Source organism: Lepidochelys olivacea (genome assembly GCF_965140295.1).
Source record: "Lepidochelys olivacea isolate rLepOli2 genome assembly, chromosome: 1".
Taxonomy (NCBI): Eukaryota; Metazoa; Chordata; order Testudines; family Cheloniidae; genus Lepidochelys; species Lepidochelys olivacea.
In genome coordinates this window covers 242,220,786-242,247,557 of record NC_140411.1, presented here as the reverse complement: position 1 = coordinate 242,247,557, position 26,772 = coordinate 242,220,786, and the positions used below count along the sequence as shown (strand labels likewise).

The window sequence follows — 26,772 nt, the reverse complement described above, 5'->3', positions numbered from 1 at the left end:
TGGTGTAGGTGATGTGCCTCCTGGGAACTAAACTGAGATCACCAGCTCATTTCACATAGGATACTAAATAGTTTTCAGTCAGTTACAACAGTTGGTCATTAAGAACAGGATTAGCCTGGATTCTAACCGGCTTCCTAAATATGAATTGTTCTGAATTTCATCAGCAGTTCCCTGACACAAGTAGCCCTCAAGCATCAAGTTTTAATGTTACTACATCTTAGAAATTAAGCACATTTGATTAAGTCCTGTTCTTTAGAAGGTTTTCTGAAATGGGAGCCCTCATACGTTCTGTGAAGGAAGAGTCTGTGCCAATATTGTTCATTTAGGTCAGTAGACTAAGAATTGGGATTACTGGATTCTATTCTGACACTTGTGGGCCAGCCCAAGGCCTATGTACTACTTAAACCCTGTTAGGGACCACTTTTGAAGTCCTGCTAACACTCAATGTAACTGGGACGTAAGTGGTTCCTAATAGGTTTTAAGTGAGATTTAAGTAGTGCATAGGCTTTTTGCTGGCCCTTTGCACAGGATGTAATTTTGTGTGACATGAGCCAAGTCTTTATGCCAAAAATCAACATTTTTACACTTGTGTGCCCAGATCTAGCCGCTTAAATTCATCTTTAGACACCTAAAAGAGTGTTTTTCCATTGGTGTCAAATGCTCAGCACCTCTGATAATCAGGCCACTGATTTAGGTGCTTTAGGCACTCAGGTTTGAAATGTTTGATCTTAATCTTGCTTTTCCTCAATTCACCCATTTATAAAATAGGGTTAATAATGCTTCCCTAGCTCATGTTTTTTCTGAGCATTAAATTCATTAATGTTGGTAAAGCTCTTTGAGAGTCTCAGAGGAGAGATGCTATAGAAGTGAAAAGCATTATTATTATTGATTGATCTTTTCAACATCCATCTTTTTTACATTTCCAAACAACACAGTTGTGGTTCTCAGGGTAAGAACACTTGATTTTTTCACTTCTAACATATGGCAAAGCTCTATCCCAGGACTTACTGTGAAGCCATATTCAGAACTGAGGGCCCAGCACAGCTACTCTCCACTTTCAAGTCTTCATTATCACAATCCCATGAAGCAGGGCAAAAACCAAGCAAGATGACAGAGAAGAGTCATCAGAGAAGAGGACTGTGCAGGCATACTCTGTCACACACTGTAATTCTGCATATTTGTCTGATTCATGAAGACCCTTTCCTGTGTTTATTCTCTTGCTGCCCATGTTCACAAAGGGCCTGATCCAAAGCCCACAGAAGTGAGTGGGAGTCTTTCCACTGATTTCAGTGGACTTTGGATCACACCCTCGGTGAAAGGGAAGCACTTCTTCTCCCAGCTCCATCTGAGTTACCTGAGAACACCACAGTTGGCACTGATTGACATGTTTGGGACTTTCAAAAGTGTTTAGCTTTGGTCTAACTGCTCCCTTTGACTTCAGTGATACAGCTCCCATAGACTTCAATGGGGTCAGTTAGACCAAAGCTAAGTGCATTTGAAAACCCCATCCTTTGTTGGCAGTATCACCAAAGAGGCTACAGATTAACTGGTCAGAGAGAATGAACTCACATCTTATGCCTAGAGATGGACGGATTGATTCTCCACTGCCTGTATCTCATCTAGTCTTTAACATCCTATGCAAAGTGGGTGTCAAATGCTGCCACTCAGAATAGTTGCATTTTACACTCACTCTAGTAAATGACTACACATGGAACAAAACAGTGCAGAATTTAGCTCAGTTCCTGTAAATCAAGGTTGATCCACATTGGCAGGGTAGCATGGGAAGCTTACAGTGTCTGAGCCCATGCGCTACTTGTTCTGCGGATAAATGAAGGTCTGAATTCTTGAGGGCTGTCAATCCAGTACGTTTCACCACCACTAAACTCACTTTTTAAAATAAAAGCATCTCACTGGCTTAGAGTTATGGAAGAGAAAGTTTAATCCAATTAAAATTGGATTCCATTCAGTTTAAAAGAAAATCAGTGGTTCCCCAAATATTGTTAAAACAGAAGCTGCAAAGAAATCATGAAGTTGAGAACACCCAAAAAAGAGCCACCTTTCTTGAATGCAGTCATACCACAGGTTCATCTGATTTCCTCTAGTGAAAGAAGTCATCCAGTATCTAACCAGAGGCCTATCTAAGACCTCCAGACAAAGCTGATTCAGAATAGGATTCTCTGTCCACAGTGGAAGTAGGGGACAGCCCACATATGAACCACCAAAATGCTCGGATTAGCAACATGGAATTCTTGTTCCTGTGTCTTGTGTTTAAGCACATAGTCCATATAATGTTTTGTCAAGCTGCCAAATGCTCACCCCAACTCCATTCTCTGGCTATAGCCATTATTCCTAATGGTTGTCCCCCAAACTTTGGATTTGCAAATCCTTCCTTCTGGTCAGGGAGAAGCAGGTAATAGTCTCTAATGCTGGAAACCTCTGGCAAAACACACCAGCCTATATTTTCAAATACAGCATCCTGTGCTGTGGTTGCAGTTTTTCCTACTTGATTAAATGTGTGAACCCTGTGGGTGCGTTTAATTATACCCACAGTTGCACCATTCAGGTGCAATTTCATTTCCATTCTGGACATCAGGTTGAGACTTGGCTAAAAATCAGCACTGCCATCTCTCTCCAGATGTCAGATTATTGCCGAACATTTAATTTGGATCATCGGATTAAGCTAGTGTAAAAATAAAAGATATTCACAAATGACTGGTGGAAAGATGCATATAGCAAAGCATTATAACCTAAGAAGAATGACATTTTACGTAAACACATGTAAGTTTCAGTTACATTCTTAACCAAATGCTGAGAGTTGGCATCTTCCCAACATATTTACAGAGACTAGTCACTACAGCTGTTATAGCTATATTTCTGACAAGGACCACTCCATTTAATTATTAATGTGACTTTGAATGAATAGAGGCAGCTGAGGGTCCAAGGTAGGGGATGTCATATTTCCAGTGCAAACCAATCTAATCCCATTGTTTTTCAATCTCTCCCACCCACATCCTGTCCTTCCCTCCTCCTTGCCAGGGAGTTTTCCAAAGAAAGAGAGAAGGCAAAGGCTCGGGGTGACTTTCAGAAGTTGCGGGAGAAACAACAGCTGGAGGAAGACTTGAAGGGGTACCTGGATTGGATAACTCAAGCAGAAGACATTGATCCAGAAAATGAAGATGAAGGCATGGATGAGGAGAAGCCCCGAAACAGTAAGCAACTTTCCTCTGTCTCTCTCACTGGGCTTTTAGCTAGGGTGGAGTGCTTCAAAAATTTGTAGCAGTGAGATTTCTTGCAAGGAAAAACAGATCCATCCTGAGGCATCCACCATTCTTATACATTACCATGGTTGTATACTTGTAGGAAGTTGGGGGAGCATGAAATACATATAAAATAATTGGTATTGATCCACAGATCTTCAGTAACACTAACATTAAATGCTGATCTTAAAAAGAAAAAAGACTAATATTTGTGGTTGGGAGTCCTCTACAGGGATATATGTTAAAATATAGCTCTGTCTCCTGTTCATTTATTTAATTGCAGTTCAGTACTGTAGGCTGTTGACATATGGTTAATTACTTCGAAAGCAAAGGTTTCTAGCCAAAGCAGAGCTACAGTATGGTATAAGGGCCAAATCAGCCCTGTTATACTGTATTCTGTATAACATTCTGTAACTCTTTTGAAGTCAGTGATATTGCATCTGATTATGCCAGGGTCAAATTAAGCCCTAAGACTTTTTTTCTCAAGGAATTATCTGTTATTTTTGTTCTCTGGAGTTCAGGACATCTTTGTGCAAAGTAACTGGGAATTTACCAAATGTCTCTACTAATCAGAGCTGCTGAAAGAGGAATGGTTACATGACAGCAGCAGTTTCCTTTATATCCCTACATTATCCAGATCTTCTCACCCGCTCCTCTTATCAACACAGACTGCATATTCACTTCTCAGACACCTATCTTTACAAGTCACATAGTCTGGAAATGTCAGGGCTGGAACTCTACAGACAGTTACACAGTTAAAGGACACTAGCATTGTTCTTAGCATTTATTACTAAAATGTGCATTATCAACTGCTTGATTTTGGAAGGGAGGCAGTGAAATATTTCCATTGGGGTTTATTATTGCCCAAATTGCTGATGAAATCAATAGCTCTCAAGGAGGAAAAGGTTTGCCTATTCCCCCTCTGACCAAACAAGCAAAATCCAAATGACAATCACCTTTGGGACCATATACAGGCAACATGTTGACACTGAAATGAGTTGTTTGAGCAACAATGTAAGATTAGTATCAGAGACTAGTGGGCTTCTCCAGGGCAAGCTCTAGCACTGATAATTATACCACCAAAGCTCTTGATTTCACAAAAGTGCACATTGTTAATTAACACCAATGGCCAAATCCTGTTCACCTTACGTAAGTAAACTAGACCTGGTGGAGCAAATAGGAGCTCTGGGTGCTCCATCTTTCTAAAAATCAGACAACTTTTATTTAGACACCTAAATGGGGTCTGTTCTCAAGTATGAGAATTTAGGCCCAAGAACTCCTTAGGTTAGAATCTGGCTCAGGTTGTTAATGACCAAATGTTGGTGATGGCTGCTCAGTGGCCTATAATATGTGAAATGGGTCTGGAGATCTAACGGTAATTCTCAGTGCAAAGTTGTCCACATTCAAAAAAAAAATCATGCTGTGATTCAATTAGCACCTTTATCTGAAGTCTCAGCAAAAATACCAAGGATTAAATTGACACCGTGCTTGATGCAAAACCCACTTCAGGTAAGAGAAGGCTTTCTATTGACTTCAGTAGGCACTGGACCTGGTCCATAGAGTCTTACCTGTAGGTGGTCCCTTCCGGAAAAGGTTAAGGCACATTAACAAGGCAGTTTGATGAAACCCTTGTACTGCTGCTTTCTGTTTTGTATCTGTTCTGTGAGTCAGCAGAGAATAGCCGTCTCCTCTACAGTTTTTATGAGCATGAGATTAACTCTTTTTTGTTACCAGAATTTCAGAATGAATCAGACTTCAGCCCTTGACTAAGTTTGCTAATTCCAAGCTAGGCAATTGAAATGTGAGCTAATGAACTCCATTTACATGGAACAAATCTGTGATGCCCTGGGGAAGCTAAGAACTAAAAGCTAACACATCCGCAGGCTGCACTCAGTTTTCTGTGTCTTATTGTCTCTAGCTGGCTCAGCTACACAAGGATGAGTTTTGTAGGTGCTTGTCTCAGTTTGTCCCATAATGTATGTAAGTCCCGCTGGAGGTTGGCACTCTTGTCCATGAATGAAGCAATGAAATGTCATTAGCAAAGTTTACTAACTTGCTGTCTGTTTCTTCTTTGAAATGATTAACAAACAGAGCATCATAGATAGCATTGGTTCCAATACTGGCCACTTGGGGAACTACTGTTAACTAGTTAAAAGAAAAGGAGTACTTGTGGCACCTTAGAGACTAACCAATTTATTTGAGCATAAGCTTTCGTGAGCTACAGCTCACTTCATCGGATGCATCCTGTGGAAAGTGTAGAACATCTTTTTATACACACAAAGCATGAAAAAATACCTCCCCCCACCCCACTCTCCTGCTGGTAATAGCTTATCTAAAGTGATGACTCTCCTTACAATGTGTATGATAATCAAGTTGGGGCATTTCCAGCACAAATCCAGGTTTTCTCCCCTCCCCCCCACACAAACCCTCTCCCCTGTTGGTAATAGCTTATCTAAAGTGACCACTCTCCTTACAATGTGTGTGATAATCAAGGTGGGCCATTTCCAGCACAAATCCAGGGTTTAACAAGAACGTCTGGGGGGGTAGGAAAAAACAAGGGGAAATAGGTTACCTTGCATAATGACTTAGCCACTCCCAGTCTCTATTCAAGCCTAAGTTAATTGTATCCAATTTGCAAATTAATTCCAATTCAGCAGTCTCTCGCTGGAGTCTGGATTTGAAGTTTTTTTATTGTAATATCGCAACTTTCATGTCTGTAATCGTGTGACCAGAGAGATTGACGTGTTCTCCGACTGGTTTATGAATGTTATAATTCTTGACATCTGATTTGTGTCCATTTATTCTTTTACGTAGAGACTGTCCAGCTTGACCAATGTACATGGCAGAGGGGTATTGCTGGCACATGATGGCATATATCACATTGGTGGATGTGCAGGTGAACGAGCCTCTGATAGTGTGGCTGATGTTATTAGGCCCTGTGATGGTGTCCCCTGAATAGATATGTGGACACAGTTGGCAACGGGCTTTGTTGCAAGGATAGGTTCCTGGGTTAGTGGTTCTGTTGTGTGGTATGTGGTTGCTGGTGAGTATTTGCTTCAGGTTGGGGGGCTGTCTGTAGGCAAGGACTGGTCTGTCTCCCAAGATTTGTGAGAGTGTTGGGTTGTCCTTCAGAATAGGTTGTAGATCCTTAATAATGCGTTGGAGGGGTTTTAGTTGGGGGCTGAAGGTGACGGCTAGTGGCGTTCTGTTATTTTCTTTGTTAGGCCTGTCCTGTAGTAGGTGACTTCTGGGAACTCTTCTGGCTCTATCAATCTGTTTCTTCACTTCCGCAGGTGGGTATTGTAGTTGTAAGAATGCTTGATAGAGATCTTGTAGGTGTTTGTCTCTGTCTGAGGGGTTGGAGCAAATGCGGTTGTATCACAGAGCTTGGCTGTAGACAATGGATCGTGTGGTGTGGGCAGGGTGAAAGCTGGAGGCATGTAGGTAGGAATAGCGGTCAGTAGGTTTCCAGTATAGGGTGGTGTTTATTTGACCATCGTTTATTAGCACTGTAGTGTCCAGGAAGTGGATCTCTTGTGTGGACTGGACCAGGCTGAGGTTGATGGTGGGATGGAAATTGTTGAAATCATGGTGGAATTCCTCAAGGGCTTCTTTTCCATGGGTCCAGATGATGAAGATGTCATCAATATAGCGCAAGTAGAGTAGGGGCGTTAGGGGACGAGAGCTGAGGAAGTGTTGTTCTAAGTCAGCCATAAAAATGTTGGCATACTGTGGGGCCATGCGGGTACCCATAGCAGTGCCGCTGATTTGAAGGTATACATTGTCCCCAAATGTGAAATAATTATGGGTAAGGACAAAGTCACGAAGTTCAGCCACCAGGTTAGCCGTGACATTATCGGGGATAGTGTTCTTGACGACTTGTAGTCCATCTTTGTGTGGAATGTTGGTGTAGAGGGCTTCTACATCCATAGTGGCCAGGATGGTGTTATCAGGAAGATCACCATAGTTTCCTCAGGAAGTTAGTGGTGTCTCGAAGGTAGCTGGGAGTGCTGGTAGCGTAGGGCCTGAGGAAGGAGTCTACATAGCCAGACAATCCTGCTGTCAGGGTGCCAATGGCTGAGATGATAGGGCGCCCAGGATTTCCAGGTTTATGGATCTTGGGTAGTAGATAGAATGTTCCAGGGGTGTGTCTGTGCGGATTTGTTCTTGTGCTTTTTAAGGGAGTTTCTTGAGCAAATGCTGTAGTTTCTTTTGCAAAAAGAAAAGGAGTACTTGTGGCACCTTAGAGACTAACCAATTTATTTGAGCATAAGCTTTCGTGAGCTACAGCTCACTTCATCGGATGCATACTGTGGAAAGTGTAGAAGATCTTTTTATATACACACAAAGCATGAAAAAATACCTCCTCCCACCCCACTCTCCTTGATTATCATACACATTGTAAGGAGAGTGATCACTTTAGATAAGCTATTACCAGCAGGAGAGTGGGGTGGGAGGAGGTATTTTTTCATGCTTTGTGTGTATATAAAAAGATCTTCTACACTTTCCACAGTATGCATCCGATGAAGTGAGCTGTAGCTCACGAAAGCTTATGCTCAAATAAATTGGTTAGTCTCTAAGGTGCCACAAGTACTCCTTTTCTTTTTGCGAATACAGACTAACTCGGCTGTTACTCTGAAACCTGTAGTTTCTTTTGGTAACTCTCAGTGGGATCAGAGGGTAATGGCTTGTAGAAAGTGGTGTTGGAGAGCTGCCGAGCAGCCTCTTGTTCATATTCCAACCTATTCATGATGACAACAGCACCTCCTTTGTCAGCCTTTTTGATTATGATGTCAGAGTTGTTTCTGAGGCTGTGGATGGCATTGTGTTCCGCACGGCTGAGGTTATGGGGCAAGTGATGCTGCTTTTCCACAATTTCAGCCCGTGCACGTCAGCGGAAGCACTCTATGTAGAAGTCCAGTCTGCTGTCTCGACCTTCAGGAGGAGTCCACCTAGAATCCTTCTTTTTGTAGTGTTGGTAGGGATGTCTCTTTGGATTAGTATGTTGTTCAGAGGTATGTTGGAAATATTTCTTGAGTCGGAGACGTTGAAAATAGGATTCTAGGTCACCACAGAACTGTATCATGTTTGTGGGGGTGGAGGGGCAGAAGGAGAGGCCGCGAGATAGGACAGCTGCTTCTGCTGGGCTAAGAGTATAGTTGGATAGGTTAACAATATTGCTGGGTGGGTTGAGGGAACCATTGCTGTGGCCCCTTGTAGCATGTAGTAGTTTAGAAAGTTTAGTGTCCTTTTTCTTTTGTAGAGAAGCAAAGTGTGTGTTGTAAATGGCTTGTCTAGTTTTAGTAAAGTCCAGCCACGAGGAAGTTTGTGGAAGGTTGGTTTTTTATGAGAGTATCCATTTTTGAGAGCTCATTCTTTATCTTTCCCTGTTTGCTGTAGAGGATTTTGATCAGGTGGTTCCGCAGTTTCTTTGAGAGCGTGTGGCACAAGCTGTCAGCATAGTCTGTGTGGTATGTAGATTGTAGTGGATTTTTTACCTTCAGTCCTTTTGGTACGATGTCCATCTGTTTGCATTTGGAAAGGAAGATGATGTCTGTCTGTATCTGTACACAGACTAACATGGCTGTTACTCTGAAACCTGTTAACTAGTTGCCACTCTAAAGAGTAACCATTTTCTGTGACACTATGTTGTTTGTCACTTAATCAGTTTCTCTTCCATGACAAGACCCGGCTTCGGAACAGAAGACTGAACTGTCTAATAATGCTGTAGGGTGAAATCATGCTTCTACAGATAGATACCACAGCAACAGGTATAGGAGGGAAGTAGAATGATGCTGGCTACACATTAGTGACATGAGTCACCCTGGCAATGCAGACAGGATAGGACAGGACAGGCAGCCAAGTCACAATATGGAACACACATTCCTACTCTTCTGAAAAGAGACTGTATGTCCCCAGGTTAGGTAATGCTGCAGATGGCAGTATGTTTACTAGCTGACGGGGGACCTGGCCATGCCCCTAGGGCTGGCAAACAAAACCCTCTTGTAGTCTTGGTGCACTAACCAGTGCAGTAGCTGGGCGCTCTCCCTTTCATTTGATTGAGCACTGTTGCCCCCTTCTCCACTAGGGTAGGATTTGGCCCCTAAGACCAGTTTGTGAACCCCCTAGTACCACTGGGGAGCAGTTAATTGCATGAGAGGTCCAAGTGGTATATATGAGACTCCCCAGGTGAGTAACTGCTCATCCACACGAGCTAGTGGTTCACAATCTGGCCCTCTGTGTCTATAATTAAGACTTTTTTTTTGCATCTGGTGGTTTTATTTGCTGTTGTACGAACAGAGAGCTCAAGTTATAAAAACACTACAGTGATTTTGTAATGGTTCTGAGTTTAAATCTTTACTGACGTCACAAGTTACATTGTGCTGCCAAATAATTGATTTTGAAAAACACTTCTGATTGCCCTGTACCGATAAGTAGTATACATATCATTGTTTAGAATATCTATTTGTCTTTCATGTGTATGAGAAGAAACTCCTGGTATATTTAAAGTCTATACATAGAAGACTTCCCATCTTTCATATCCCATCCCCCACAAACCAGTGTCCTATGTGGCAATGCAGAGCAGCCCCAAGGCATTGTGGTCTAAGGAATGAGAGGCTAGGGCAGGGATCAGCAACCTTCAGTACGCAGTTCATCAGGGTAATCCGCTGGCGGGCCATGAGACAGTTTGTTTACATTGACCATCCACAGGCACGGCTCCCCCGTAGCTCCCAGTGGCCGCAGTTCCCCTTTCTTACATGCTTTGATGAGCAGTGAATTAGTACACAATATTGTTATTTAAATGATCAGCATTGAGCATCTCAATTAATATTTCACAGAGGTGATGGGGCTGTTCAGACTTCTGAGCTATTGTTTCAGGCTCTCTGCAAACTTCAACAGGTGTCTCTAGATCAGTTACACGTGGGTCACCTATGCCAGCTATGGATTTAAGTTTTTTAATCAAAGCTGAGATTCTGAAGAATAAGAAGGCAGCTTGACAGAAGTGCTGGTATGCCAGACCCCCATGTACCAACCTAATTTGAGTGTTACTAATGTGGTTAATACCTATTCATGATCACACCACTCATCAAAAAGATTCTAAACCAACTTACATAAAGAAATCACTTCACCTACCGCTGAACTGCAGTTATCTCTGGATGGAAGGTGAGAGCTGTTTAAAACTCCATTTCCATGGGAATTCTTTTACGATGGTGTGAAGATACTTTCCTCATAGGTGTAGTATTCTTTTCACAGTGCAACATCTCGTTTAAAATTTGGGGTTGTAAATTTTCAAGGGAGCGTGCTGTGCAGAGTTCATCTTTAATGAGAGTCAGACAATTACATTTGAACACATAATTTGAGAGGTAGCATAGATACAGCACAGGACTAAGAATCAAAACACCTGGACTCTAGTGTGATCTCTGACATTGACTCACTCTATGACCTTTGACAAGTCACTTAGATTCTCTGTGCCTCAGTTTTCCCATCTGTCAAATGGGTGTGTGGTTAGGCATAATTGATTAGTGTTTGCAAAGCTGTGTGTGATACTCGAAGAGAAGATGTTATCATCCTGTGACTATTGTTACTCTATTTGTCTTATTATGGTGTTCTTTTTGTCTGCTCAGGTTTTTTTTGGCTGTTTTTTTTTTCAATGGGGAACAAAGTCAGTAGACTTCAAGCAGAGTTAAATAGCAAATAACAAACTTGTTTGATTATTAGTCCACTGCTGCAGCTCCTATAAATCAGTGAAGCTCAGAGATTCACCAATTTACATCCTCTGGAATCTGACCCATGTAGTCTACCTAAACTAGGCCCAAACCACATGCTCTCAGTGTCTTCTCAGTCCTAGAGTACAGTGGGGAGATTTCCTGCTCTGTAAACAGGGCTGTCTGTTCCGGCTCGGGAATCTGCCTACTGTGAAACTGAGAAGACGAGGCATAGGAAAGAGAAGTCTCACTTGCAGCCTGTTGGTTTTTGGATTGGCTGCCTGTGTCTGTTCCTAAGGGGGTTGCTGACCTTGGCCATATGTCATTAATCATATTTCTATCTGCTGTCGCTCTCCTGACGCCTCCACACTGTGCTCTGAGCTGTGATGAGTGTTAACAGCCCTAAGATGGGAGGCCAACAAATCCAAGTGCCACAACACTGAGGGACTTAGTAGAGAAACGATGGGTAAGCGAGTGAAGGCAGCCAGAGCTACATATTCTATACAGACTTCAACTGATAATATCCCTAAAAGAGACCTCAGCGTTCTTCTGAACCAGTTTAATTGATTTTCGTCTCTCACATCTGTTCAGGGGACATCCAGAGAGCTGGCTGCATTCATCTGCTGTGTCTTAGGGAGTGGCTTAGAGATATGCAGCAGCGTTATTTGCAAACATGATTTAACAATTACAGCAGATGTGGAATGGAGGAGGTGAAGAGGCATCTGGAGGCTGTTTGTGTTGATGGTTTTCATCTTTGCCCTTTTCCTGATGGGCTTTTTTACAGAGGAAGAAAACATTAATTTGATCCAGCAGAGAAACGCACGACATGCCACAAAACAGATGCTGAGCTTCAAAATTATATCAGAACATGATAGCAAAGAGATTTCCCCTTCCTGTTGTACAGCAACTGGGAGTTTGCCATGTTTTATCTTTTATAAGGGATGGGGTGCTCATGCATTGCAGTGTGTAGAAACAGGAACCTCAGCGAAGTCCAGAGTCTCCCTTTGTTGAAGTGGAATGGCAAAACTCCCATTGACTTCACTGTTACCATCCATGGCTCCTGCCACTCACATTTCCCCCCTCCCTCCCTTTCAGTTCTGATTGGTATACGTTCTGCTATCAGTAGGGGTGTAACCCCACTGATTTCATTAAAGTTCACAGGTGTGACTGACAAAAAGACTTTGGCTAATTGTCTGACAGCAAAAGCATTTTGTGATTAGAGGTTGCTCATTTTGCCATTTAAAATCATATCCAAGACTTTAATGTAAATTATAACAAGAACTGATAGCTCATCTAATGGGACAAAGATACTAAGGTCTAATTACATTCCAAAGCTTTATTGTAATGGGACTGATGCCTGGAGAAAGTCAGATCCTCATGTAGTTTAGCAGGAAAAGCAGTGGAAATCAGTGTATCGCCCCTCCAAACTATGTAGGAATGGCTAAGAGAGTACATTAGGTGGTGACAAGTACAAGGGGTTTTGGCTGCACATCAAGATTTGTGCCTGATTCACAATAGGAATGTGAGAAAGCCGAAATGAAGACACAGAGAGAGAGCCCAGAACAACAGGCAGGTTGTGAACCAGAGGAGAAAATTGCTCAAATTCTAAAATTAAAATCCTACATAGCTTGAAAAGAAACAATCTCAGGCTTCACAGAAATGACTGTAGGGTCTGCTTGACCTTTGGGGTCCTCTTTACTCAAGGAAGAACTCACTAATTCTCTAATAAACTAGCAATAAATAGACTTTTCCACTGACATCAGACCTGCTTGTCTTGCCTTACAGTCTCTCATTTTGTCTTATGCAGTGTTTCTTGTGGATGGTGGTATGTTGTGGTGGTCTGGTGATTTCAGCAGAGGCAGCAGAGTGTTTTTCATTTGTGATGTGCAAGGGATTTTGTCAAAAGCCAACCATTTTAAGAAGAAACATGTAGGGGGAAAAGTAGAATAGGAAAGAAGAGTTTTCAGCTGAAAAGGTAAAACTTTAAAAAGGAATGGGGAGCTGCTAGATGCTGAGTTGTAGCTCTTGAAAATCTGCTATTGCATTTAAGTGCATAACTGGGAGCTGTGTGCTTCTGAAAATCTGGCCAGAAGTGAGGGGAATACAAAAATCAGTGGAACAGGATGTGAAGAGAGAAATATTTTAGGGCACCAGAAATAGCAGCCCCAGGAATAACAACCTGACCACATTATCTTGGGATAACTAGCAAGGTCTATGAAATCATTTGACTCCTTTGCACAATATGATGATAGAGGCCACCACTTTTCCGTTAGTGTTCACTTTGTTCAGGATTTACCCACACAATTCCTATTGACTTGAATTACTCTCCTTAGGCCAAATTCTGCCCTGATTTACACCATGTGCAAGCCCCATTGATTCCAGTAGGATTTGCACAGACTTTGTCTGACTGACTTTAATGAAAGTTGTCTCTAAATCCTGTGCATCCCTTTTAAAACATAAGATTTTGAGGCTGTATGCTCTGGAATGTGTTTAGTGTGCTTTGATTCTAAGGGCATGTCTACACTACGAAATTAGGTCGAATTTATAGAAGTCAGTTTTTTAGAAATCGGTTTTATATATTCAAGTGTGTGTGTCCCCAGCGGTGCTTTGATTCTAAGGGCATGTCTACACTACGAAATTAGGTCGAATTTATAGAAGTCAGTTTTTTAGAAATCGGTTTTATATATTCGAGTGTGTGCTTCCACAGTACCGAGGCTAGAGTCGACTTCCGGAGCGTTGCACTGTGGGTAGCTATCCCACAGTCTCCGCTGCTCATTGGAATTCTGGGTTGAGATCCCAATGCCTGATGGGGCTAAAACATTGTCACGGGTGGTTCTGGGTACATATCGTCAGGCCCCCATTCCCTCCCTCCGTCCGTGAAAGCAAGGGCAGACAATCGTTTCGTGCCTTTTTTCCTGAGTTACCTGTGCAGACGCCATACCACTGCAAGCATGGAGCCCGCTCAGCTCACTATCACCGTATGTCTCCTGGGTGCTGGCAGACGTGGTACTGCATTGCTACACAGCAGCAGCAACCCATTGCCTTGTGGCAGCAGACAGTGCAATAGGACTGGTAGCCGTCATCGTCATGTCTGAGGTGCTCCTGGTCGCCTGTGTGAGGTCAATCAGGAGCGCCTGGGCAGACATGGGCGCAGGGACTAAATTTGGAGTGACTTGGTCAAGTCATTCTCTTTAGTCCTGCAGTCAGTCCTATTGAACCATCTTATGGTGAGCAGGCAGGTGATACGGATTGCTAGCTGTCCTATTGCATCATCTTCTGCTGGGCAGGCAAGAGATGAGGATGGCTAGCAGTCCTATTGTACCATCTTCTGCCGAGCAGCCATGAAATGTGGATGGCATGCAGTCCTTCTGCACCGTCTGCTGCCAGCCAAAGATGTAAAAGATAGCTGGAGTGTATCAAAACAAGAAATAGACCAGATTTGTTTTGTACTCATTTGCAACCCCCCTCCCACCTGCCCCCCGTCTAGGGGACTCATTCCTCTAGGTCACACTGCAGTCACTTACAGAGAAGGTGCAACGAGGTAAATCTAGCCATGTATCAATCAGAGACCAGATTAACCTCCTTGTTCCAATAAGAACAATAACTTAGGTGCACCATTTCTTACTGGAACCCTCCGTGAAGTCCTGCCTGAAATACTCCTTGATGTAAAGCCACCCCCTTTGTTGATTTTAGCTCCCTGTAAGCCAACCCTGTAAGCCGTGTTGTCAGTCGCCCCTCCCTGGTCAGAGCAATGGCAAACAATTGTGCATCTGAGTTGAGAGTGCTGTCCAGAGCAGTCACAATGGAGCACTCTGGGATAGCTCCCGGAGGCCAATACCGTCAAATTGTGTCCATAGTACCCCAAATTCGACCCGGCAAGGCCGATTTAAGCGCTAATCCACTTGTCAGGGGTGGAGTAAGGAAATCGATTTTAAGAGCCCTTTAAGTCGAAATAAAGGGCTTCATCATGTGGACAGGTGCAGGTTTACATCAATTTAAAGCTGCTAAATTCGACCTAAAGTCCTAGTGTAGACCAGGGCTAATTCTAATGTTGATTCTAGTCAGAACAGTAAGACAAGTGAGTTGTTAATTTCACATATCAGCTAGCTCTGTGCCCTCTGAATCTTATATGCTGAGTGTACTGATAGGTAAATTGTCAGCCCTGCAAAGCCAACATAGTGCTGTGAAATCACATGTGAAGCAGAAAGTACATAGCTGGATTTCCAGAGACCGGGTGGTAGGGCTGAACTTGTAGAGCTCGCCTTGGAAAAGTCTTGTTTTGATTTATAAACTGGTCAAACTTGATGTGAAAATAATAGATGCCGGTTTCAAAATGGAAAAACTAGATGTTAGTTTTAGAGAAGGACTTTTCAGACTCCAGTCCCAACCCTAACTGCTCTTTTAGGCTCATATCATCTGATTATGTAGCCAAAAAATAATAAACTGGGCCAACATCTGCTATTAGTTTTACCAGAATAAATTTGGAATAACTGGAGTGAAGTCGATTCAGTTAATCCTGATTTACTCCAGCGTATCTCTGAGCAAAATTTGTCGCATTGTATTTCAAATGAATATTCAGGGACAAAGCAAGCAGAACAGTAGGTGGACAGTATGGTGCAGTTTGCTGTTTTGGAAGCTGTCACTCACTGTAAAAAACTCAGGAAGTAGAAGTCTGTGTAAAAGTTGTAAGAGCCAAGACAAGTTGAAAATGAAGTCTTTGTCAACTTGTTTCCTTAGCTAAACAAATAGCAGCTCGAGAATGGTGTCTTACAACCTGATTGCATTTTGCCCCCCTTGCATAAATACCAGAAAATAAAAGCCCATGTCCTAGAATGATTTATTATCTGTCAAAAATGGCTCTAAAGAAGGAGAGTGCATGGCAGCATCTACCTTTATCATTATCCACTGATGTGGAAAATAATCATCTGGTAACTAAGAAAAGATTAGCTACAAACTCCAACCATTGTATGCATTCTGAAAGGCAGTCTGATGATGCACCACACGAACACAGGCAACCCATCTGGACCTATTCTCAGTAGACTTGAGTGACAGAGCTATGGGGAAAATGTGCAAATGTCCACAAATTGTATTGGTTCTCTCTAGGGACGAACCCCACATCCTGCACCACATCGTTGCTGGAGGATACATCAGTTTAGGCTCCAAGCTTTGCTTGGGTTTGTGTTGCTGCAGTCTGTATTTAGCATGTGGCCTGGAAAAAGCTTTTGGGACATTGCTTCCCATATTGGGCTAGAACAGGGGTTCTCAACCTTTTTCCTTCTGAGGCCTCCACCCAACATGCTATAAAAACTCCACAGCCCACCTGAGCCACAAAAACTGGTTTTCTGCATATAAAACCCAGGGCTGGCATTAGAGGGTAGCAAGCAGGGCAATTTAAATCTGATAAAATGAGTTGAAAAATGGCCTTTCATTGAAAAAGAATTTTTTGTGAAGAAGTTTCAATTCCATTTTTCAACAAATTTCAAAACAAAAATTCTCAAGAAAAAATAATATTGTTTGGTATTTTTGAATATTTAATTTCAAAGTTGTTGGGAAAATTCCACTTTATATCAAGTTTTTCCTATTTCCCCTTCTGGCCGCCCCACCTTCCTCTGGTCCCAGAAGAAAGAGAGAGAAATGTTGAAAAGTGATAGAAAGTATCACCTGAAGAACAGCTCTGTGTAGCTTGAAAGCTTGTATTTTTGACGAACAGAAGTTAGTCCAATAAAAGATATTACCTCACCCACCTTGGTTGTCTCTCTAATATTCTGGGACTTTAACATGACTACAACAACACTGCAAATTGACACTAGCACTTAAGAACATAAAAACAGCCATACTGGGTCAGACCAAAGGTCCATCTAGCCCAGTATCCTGTCTTCTGACAGTTGCCAATGCCAGGTGCCCTAGAGGGAATGAACAGGTAATCATCAAGTGATCCATCCCTTGTCACCCATTCCCAGCTTCTGGCAAACAGGCTAGGGACACCATCCCTGCCCATCCTGGCTAATAGCCATTGACGGACCTATCCTCCATGAATTTATCTAGTTCTTTTTTGAACCCTATTATAGTCTTGGCCTTCACAAGATCTTCTGGTAAAGAGTTCCACAGGTTGACTATGCTAAGGTTGACTTACACTTGTAAAATTAAGACTCTCCATTTTTAACTTTCTCTCTGTCTTTGAGTGAAAGTAACAGAAAGCTTACATTTGGGGTAAAATACAGGCCCCACTGGTAGAAATAGTGGTAAAATTCCCATCAACATCAGTAGGACCAGGATTTCACCCTTTGACTTTTTTTGGAAAAAAAAAATTAAAAGTGAGAATAGATTCCGCACCACCACCACCACCCCCCCACACACTTTCTCTTACTTTTTACATTTTTATACTGGAAGAAAAAGTGGCAAGTAGAAGTAAAAAGGAAAGTGGGTTTCCTACCCACTCCACTTTGTTTCACTTTTTTTACTTTCCTCCCCTTTTATTCACTGAAAAAAGGGGGAAAGTTTAAAAAGTAAGAGGTTTGGGCACGAGTGATCTAACTTACAGCCAAGGGCGCTGGAACAGTTTATATAGTGAGGTTGCTGAGAGCCATTGAACAAAACTGTAAACTCTGTATATAATGGAAACCACTTCAAGCCAGGAAATGGGATGCAGCAGCACCCCTAGTTCCAGCACCTGTACTCACAACTTTTTCCAGCTTCTCCCTTCCCTGACTCTTGCAACCTGGATGCAAACAAAATTCAGTTGAAATCTGCTAGAGCAGTGGTGTGTGACCAGCTACAGCATATAAAAGCTGACAAAAATGTTTACAGGGCACAAGGTTTTCCGCTATGAAGGTTATTTCCCTGGCAAAGAATGATTGATGAGAAGGCCATTCTGTCTGGCCTATTGGAAAGGAGACTTATGATGGTGTGGGAATCCTGTTTAATATCACTAAGATCACTATGCAAAAACGTCACTGAAGGTGAGCCCTGATAAGGGGCTGATAATAAATGTGGTCCTGGAAGGAACCTTTTCCAGATGAATAAATCTCCATTTACCCTATCGGAAAGGAAAGCATTGGCTGAAGTTATCAAGTCATATCTGATGGCACCTTGAATCCTCTTCTTGGAAGAAGACTTTGTATAGGAAACGATCTGGGTTTAACAGGGTCAGTGGCTTGCCCATGTGCCCTACTTGAGAGGAATCAGGTGATTCCAATGTAAAAAGGCAGTAGGAAGCTAGAGGGAAGGGTATGGTTGAGAGAGGAGCTGAAACTATCTGGGGCTGGAAGCCTGGCAGTAAGTTGGGAAGGCTTAGGAAACTGCAGCTATCCCTGCAGATGTTGCAGGGAGTGGTAAGAAGGCTCCTGCAGGGCTCTGAGTCAGTGGGGGGGAAGTCACTAGCTGAGAACCTGCGGAGGAAGGACAAACTCCAGGCAGGGGATGCTGGGAAGCGGACAGTCAGAAAACTGGGATAAAGACTGTGAGAGTTTGTATTCTGTTTTCAAAGATTTTGTGTTATTTTGGACTGCTGGGGGAGAGAGACTGAACTAGGGTTGAGGCCTGGAGGGCTGATATGTAGCTATATAAATGAGGATTGTTTGAATTACCTTAGAACAGTGAGTTCTGGAGGAGACCTAGATGAAAGGGAAGTAGAGGCGGGCCAGCCACAGGGGGCAACCCTAGCCAGGAGGGGGTGCTGGGGAGGCAGTAAGTGGCCACTGTGCTACAGTGGGCAAAGTTGTCAATCACATGCCCTTACATATAACGGCCATGCTTTAACTGCAATGATTAAACAAACTGACATAAAACATGTGCACCACTAGCATCTCCATAGAGACCTGGGATGCAGTTTTTATAAGAGGTGCTACGAAAAAGCAGAACTGACCAAGTAAATACCAAGGCCAAGACTTTCAAAAATGAATGCCTAAAGTCCTGCTCCTAAATCTGTATTTGGGCATTTAAATTAGTGGTGTCATTTTCAAAAATATGGAGCATCCAGCAGTTTGTACCGAAGTCAGTGAAAGCGACTGAGCACTCAACACTTTTAAAAATCAATTATTGTTGCAGTTATAACGTCAGGAGACACCTTCATTGAGAAAAGGCCAACAGTGCATTCAAAGCACAGGTGGATATCCATGGAGCAGGATTACACACATAGGTGCTGGAACTAGGGATGCGGGGGATGCTGCAGCACCCCCTGGCTTGAAGTGGTTTCCATTATAGACAGAGTTTACAGTTTGGTTCAATGGCTTTCAGCACCCCCACTATACAAATTGTTCCAGCACCCCTGGTTACATGGCAATAATCATGCCTGAAATCCAAAGGACTTTTTAGATGGTGTTGAGAATTCTGAGTAGTGAGGCGGTGGTGTTAGGCAATGAGAGCTGGGAGATATGGAGCATGTTGTTGGAGATGTGGAACTGTGGATTATTATTTGTATGAAACAGTAGCGTCACCTGAGAGCAGAGCCCTGGTGTGCTTTACATACATGATCAGTCTAAATAGAGAACGCAGACCGGAATGAGAAAGGAAGTAGTATTCCTATTTCATAAATTCATCCATTTTTAAAGCCAGAAGAGACCATTGTGATTGTCTGATCTGACTTCCTGCCAACACAGGCCATAGGATTTCCCTGTGTTAATTCCTGCTTCAGGTCCAATATCTGTGCATGAACTAGAGCACCTCATTTTACAGATAAGTGTAATACAGAGAGAAAGCAACTGGCCCAAGGGCACACAGGAAATCTGTAGCAGAGCCAGAAATTGAACCCAAGTCTCCTAAGTCCAGATCCAGTGCCTGAAACACAAGACTATTCTTGAATGGTACAAGACACGTGGTGAGACTAGACGTTGGGGAAGTTGTTCTGGTGTCTTTTTTCCAAATGTAAGAGTAGGTTGTCTGTGAGTGTCTTTTTTTTAATCTTTTATTTTATTTACTCCTTTGCTTCCTCGCTACTGTAAATATTTTATTTGAGGTTTTACATGCACTAAAGGAAACAGGCAGGCCAAGACTGACCCACCGTGGCAGAGCGGTGTGCAGGCTGAGGACTGGCTGCAGTAGCCAGAAATGCTGCATTAGAGGACAGAGGTGCATTGGCAGAGTAGCATTGGGGAAGGTTTCATAGCCTGAGCCTGTATTGCCTCTTACTCAATGCCAATTTCACCTGTCCCTCTCTTTCAGAAACACCAGCATTCGCACACAAGCATTTTAAAAGCAAGAATAAAAAGCGGAGTTTAGACAGCTAACTGCTGACCTCACAGGTTCTGGAGCTGTTGCAAGAGACCAATGCAATTAGTTGTAGCTAACAGGCAGTCTATGATGCTGCTTTTTCCTGAGGCAGCATTTAGACAGAAGGAATCTGGGTGACCTTACACGGTTGAACTGGAAAATGTGCAGCTGAATCAATTGCCATCACTGGCACAATTGAGAGGAATTCAGTTACAAACAGCGCTGGCACAGCTGAGGGGAATTCAGTTATGGGACACAGGATACAGGAAACCTATAATAAGAACCTAGATGTGGCTCAAGCAAGAAGAAACGATGATTGCTCTGTGACCGGACCATCTCACAAGAGGCCACTTCTTCTGCTCAGTGGGGAGAAAACTCTCATCCACTCTAGCTATCTCTATCCAACTGTGTGATAATAGGCTAAAAACCCTAAACCACCTCCTGTTGTCTCTGATCATGAGAGGAAATACATGTCCCCACACCCCAAATGTCTTGGGCCTTCAAATTTTGAAAGAAAGACAGAAAAACAATTTCCCCCTGGGATAATTGAACCCATAATAGCTGCCACACAACACTGTCTAATCCTCACTCCCACAGCAGTTCTTCGGTAGCAGGGTTGTGGAGGTGAGTCAGTATTTAGTGAATTAGCCTTTCACCTCTTGAGACTTGGATTCAGACTCTGCTTGAGGGTCCATGAGGTTTTATTGGTACTGCTCTCAGCCATTCATAACACCACAGCACATTTATCCTCTCTGCTTAAGAGAGGACTAGAATAGGAAGTGGTTTTCCAGGTCTTAACTGAGATGCATCAGTAAAGTTTTGTGGGGGGCCCAGGATTAGACTAGCATGGGTTATTGCAGATCAGTTTTGAGCTGTGTTCACAGCTGTGTTATGTCCCCTCCAATGGAGTAATAATGAAAGTCAAGGTCAGAATTGAAAGGCACGGGCAGAGCTGCATAGGGTACTCCAGGTCAGAATGTAAGTGCATTAAAAGACTTTGGAGGACCCAGGAATGGAAGAGCAGGGGATATTTAAGGCCAGGAATGAGTTGTTTTCACACAGCTGGGTGAGGGAAGCTTGCACAACACCTGCCCCCACTAAGCTTAGCTCAAGTTGGTGTTATCAGTCCCTAAGTTTTGGGAATGTTGAAAGTATTCACAGACTAAAAATTACTATTTCAAGCCCACTAGACAATGCCTATTCTTCGGCTTGGAGTAATTGACCTATTTTCAGTGTCTTATTGCAGAGGTACAAGAGCGTTAATTATACGCTTTACAAGCTAGCTTTAAGGGAAAAGCCCTTTAACTTGAAATCCTTGTTTACACTTCTGGTTCCAAGCTGTAATACTGCTTGCCCTGCTAGCATGTCTCATTTTTCTGACTCATAAGATATTATAATAGTGTCTAGTATCAGACTAGTCATTATGTTAGCAGAAATGTCTGAAATAATACCTCATGCACAGCAGTGTTCAAAATTACAAACATATTATTTCCTAGATATAGCAGAAATGTAATATAATGGCCACTATCTGAAAACAGGGGAAGATGTTTATTCCCATTTCAAGCTGGGAGAAGTGGTTGCCAGCTCAGATCAGGGAACTGAATAAAATCAGTTATGATACATTAATACAACCGCAAAGGCCTGCACCAGCTCAGCACCAACCTACAACTAATGAGCATATTGATCGGTAAATTGTGTTGATTGCCACTGGGAAAGCACCACCCAAGATTCCATGTGAATACTGACACTAAAAAATGTCCGTACTCACAGAGAGTTAGTCTGCATCTGAACATGGCAATCGCTGCCTGTAAAACTGGCCCCCTCAGACTGGGGAAGCCTCACTGCTCACTCTGTTGTTATATGTCACTTTGTTGTGTTGAACGCTAGGAGCAAGGTAGCTGTAGCCTGAGATACTGCAGGGGAGACTACTCAGCACTAGCTGATCCCTTCCACTAATATCCCCCACAAGGGTCCCAACCTCTGCCCAGCTGTCTACAACCCTCTGAACGTGCCCCAGCCCAGCTTCTCCTTCCTAGCTGCCAGTTCCCTATTTCTCTTCTTGACATGTATCAACACCTGACCAGCCTCCCAAAGGTTATTATTAATCATTATTATTTATTATATCTATCTTATTGTAGTTCCTAGGCGCTCCCGTCATGGACCAGGACCCTGTTGTGCTAGGTGCTGTACAAACAAAAAAGAAAATGATTCCCTGCCCCGAAAGCTTTTTCCTCTCCACTGGATACAATCTGACCTGCCTTCTAGCTGTTGTCACCTGTTTGCTATAACATCCCTTACCAAATCAGCTTCCCAGTTGCAGCAACTTCCATGGCTCCCCAGGAAAGACTTCCAGCTGGACCTGACTCCCAGCTACTGGAAGTCACACTCCCCCTGGACATGATTTCAGACCCCTCTTACCCCCCAGTTGTTGGTTCATTCCCTCTCCTCCCAACATATACTGCCACCTGGTCTGCCTTCTAGCTGCCAAAGCTTGCCCACTAACCACAGGCATATACACTCACCTTCTCCAACTCCCAACCTTCAGACCACTCACTCAATTTCCAGGTATTGCCCACTTGGAAATGACTGGGGGGAGAAAGTCACAAAATTGCTTGGACTCAGTTCCTTTGCAAGCATAGAAATCTAGGTGGCCTGCAGCAACAGTCCCAGGAGATTTTCCAGTGGCCTGAACATAGCCAATTGGAATGGCCCCCTACTGCTTGTTTCTCATAGGCCATGCAGGAGGGATATATTCATACAGCTTTGAACTGAAACAACAAAGACACTTGCTGATGTGGAGACCATCTTCAGACTTACTGATTTGCTGCGCAGTTCTGCAGCTGTTATATGTGCAGGGCAGCTGCAGAACTGATCCCTCATATCAGGCTTTGCCACAGTTTAAAAGGACACCATCAACTTGAAAAAAAACATTTGTGCCTGAAATTTGTGTGCCTATTACTGTGATAAGTAACACCTAGATTCCTGGAACTTCAAGAATTGCTAGACTAGAGGGGAAATAATAGTCTCTATTTTTCTGTTTATTATGTGCAGTTGACAGCCCTTCTTCTATGGTTAGTTTCACCGGTGTGTTGATGGTCAGTTGCACTTCCTGTGTCACTAGCACAATATCAACTGCTCAAGGGAGAGCTCACAGTGCTGCCATTTCCCAGGCCCTATAAGGGCATGTTTGCCCATTACAAAGCAGCAGAGCTGCTGCTGTTTCCAAAGTAATGGCTGGGGGGGGGTTTTCTCTTTTACACAGAACCCCTGCATGGAGCCAGGGAACAACAGGAGCCAGGGTGGATGGGGAGTTCCCCTCTGCACTTCTCAGACTTCTGTACATTGGGTAGTGTTGCTCTGGGGCTTACCTCCCTTGCTGAAAAGACGCTTAGAAGCATCAGCAGGGATGTAGGAAAATTCTTAGAACTATTTGGAAATAATCTTTTAAAGTCAGTAAATAGTGTTTAAATAGTGCAAGACCCAACTCGAAATGTTTTAATTTAACTAGAACTCATCATTACAGCCAGAAGGAGTTTCCCAAGAGGAAGCAGACAGACTCAGGATGCTTAGGATGCAAAATGCATCCCAACCTGCCTCATAAATGGTTGTATTTTTGCCCTTAGTTGTTTCCAGCCAAGAAAACAATACAAGCCATTTACCATTTAAGCCATTTACACTTAGGAAAGTGAAGAGGCCAGTATAGAATCTGTTTCTGAAGGTTGGTTTGATGTCATTCAGAGGGATGCACACTGGCAGGAGGCATGTCTTCTGTTACCTGTTCTTGTAGCAAACTCTCTTAGCCTATGGCCTAACCAGTCCGTTCCTGCATCCTTTCTTGAGTCCCAAGAGACTAAGAGTGCTGCTTTTATAGCCCTTCCAACCGCAGTTAGCCTGAGGAGTGATGAGCAAGCTAGTGATTTGAACTTGGATGCCCAGTTGACAGTACAACTAGCTGCCACTGGAGAATGCTTGATTTGCCTTTTCTAGCACAGGAATGAGCCATTTTCTTGAACATATGTTTCAGAGTGAGATTCCTGCAAACTGTGCTTATGAGAAATCCAAAAGATTACAGCTGTGTCAGTTGTTTTTAAAAAAACCTGAACATTATGTGCAGGGAAGTGTTAATGCACTCCTGGGAATAGATGTACATGTTCTTTCTTGGAAGTGGAAAACAGAATGCATTTGAGACTTGAAAAGGTCATCTCACTTCGAAAGGGGCTTAGATTTGATTTTGTCTATTATGTGGTCTTCTGCATAATGCTTGTTCCATTCACCAGCTATAATGAACTGATATTTATGGAACACAATGTCTCTCTGTTGAGATGATTTTAAAAATAAAAAATGGCAGATGTTTGGAGCAGCTGAGGGGTTTGAAATGTCAGACTAGATCCCAGAGAGATGGACTAATGGGCAGACAGTTCAGCTATAGGTATGTGATAAACTGGATGAGTATATGGCAAATGTATCAATCACATACTTGTGCAATTTGGCACATGCCTCTTGATATATCACATGGTTATTATTTCCATGTATGTGGTTGATATACATTTATCACATGACTCTGACTGTCACCTCAACATATGTGGGATGAGTTTGTTAGTGTGGGTATATGTATATAATCAGTTTATTGCCATTTCCACTCTGAAAAAACACATAATACTTCCTAGCTCAGCTCTATTCCATTGTCTTCTGCCTTCATGTATTCATCTTCTGTCATGCAACCCAATGTGCTAGCTACCCTCATCTTTTCATTGTAGGTAGCTCCGTTAGTATATGCTAGCTTCTCCATCTCTTTATCTTTTTTGCTTACTTTGGGCCTGACTCTCATTTATGTTAAGGCTCCTTTACACCACTCTACTTACACTGTAGTGGCATAAAGTTGCCTTAAAATGAGTGCAAATGATAACCACTTTAAGGTCCTTTAACATTACCACAGTGGTCTAAAGGGGCCTTGTCATAAATGAGAACCAGGTCCTCTCTTTCTAACTGATGTAATCACCTCAGTCATATTTTTACATAACCTAAGATGGCCTCTTGGAAACCAGATCTCAGTACTAATTGGACAGGCACTGGCCTTCTGGCGCTCAACTAGTGTTTCCAAGGATTTTACAGTCCTTCAAGGACCTTTTTTATATAGACTCATTGATGTACCATCTGTCCTCCTCATATACCGATCCTGTTTCTCACTTAGCTTCTCAGGTGAACAGCAAATCATGTGTCCCTTTTCCTTACCTCCAGAGGCCATTCAGGTAGGTTCCTCATCTAAGAAACAGGGCCACTTTTTTTTCCACTGTTCCCTGGTCATCTTTCATTGTGAACACTCACTAATTCAAAAACAGTTTCTCTTTTGGAAAGAAGGAGAAGTGCTCTCTGCAGCAGCCAAAAGTCTCCTGAGAAATGATAAAAGAATTCTCAAAGGGGGTGGAGGAAGGAACAGACTGAAGAATGCATTTAATTCAGATCCTGTCATGAAAAGAAGTGTCTCTGGGGAGCATGTGCTTAGTGAGTAAAGGAAGTATCAATACCCCACATTAAAAACAATTAATTATCAGCACTGGTGTTTTGTTTTATTTTCCTTCCCCTACTATGGATCTTAAATTCCATCTCAGCACTGAACTTGTTGATAGAGTTAAAGTTGGAGCTTATCTACAGGAGTCTGCTCTGTTTAACTGAATCAGACCTCCATTCTAAAATGTACATTATTTTAATCCCATTGTAGGCCAATAAATCACTGGTCACATGACCATATGATTGACGTTTGGTCAGGTAGTCATAAGACACTTGCTCAGATAACTTTATAATCCAGGAAGTATCTAACCACCAAGATCCCACTGATAATTCTAATTCCCATCTTATCTTCTCCTGAAGGGGCTCCAATAATACTGTTATCCCTTTTCACCTAAGCAGTTAGTCAAAGTTTGGGCCTCTGTGGATTACTCCAGTTGGGAGGAGACACTAATGATGGAGTCTGGTATTTATGATGCAAGCCTGTTTATTCACAAAGTGCTGTTTCTCCAAACACAGGAAGAACCTTAAAATAGCACATAGCTGCCTTGATCACAGCAGCAGTCTCTTTCAGCCAGCTTGTTCGGGCTTTCTTTCTGATTCTCTCTGTGGTCTTTCAGCTTGAGCTGTGTCACTGTGTCTCACACCCACCCACACACCCTTACCCAAAGACAATACCTTGTGGAGCCCTCTTCCCAAAAAGTCCAAATTCCTGTGCAGGCTCAGACGCCCCCTTTTTCTTAAGTGGCACTGCTTAGCTGTTTCTCTCAGATATTTTAAATGAGGAGTGGAGGTCATGTTTGCAGTGTTGTAGCCGTATTTGTCTCAGGATATTAGAGAGACAAGGTGGGTGAAGTGAGAGACTCAAGCTTTCAAGCTACACAGAGCTCTTCAGGTTTGGGAAAGGCAGTAGGGGCAGGTCTTCACTACCCACTGGATGGTAGTGATCATCTATCGGGGATCGATTTATCGCGTCTCGACTAGACGCGATAAATCGATCCCCAAACATGCTCCCCATCAACTCCAGAACTCCAGCTCACGAGAGGCGGAAGCGGAGTCGATGGGGGAGCAGCAGCGGTTGACTCGCCGCCGTCCTC

General features: G+C 42.9%; 1 protein-coding gene across 3 annotated transcripts in view; it reads left to right on the top strand.

Annotated features, from left to right (window-relative positions):
* The window catches only part of CACNA1C (calcium voltage-gated channel subunit alpha1 C), a 633,467-nt gene that overhangs the window by 438,024 nt on the left and 168,671 nt on the right, over positions 1-26,772 (top strand). For all 3 annotated transcript variants that reach the window (XM_084640503.1, XM_084640501.1, XM_084640502.1), the window contains exon 9: positions 3,037-3,209. In XM_084640503.1, the coding sequence (XP_084496629.1) occupies positions 3,037-3,209 (173 nt within the window). The remainder of the gene's footprint in view (positions 1-3,036; positions 3,210-26,772) is intronic.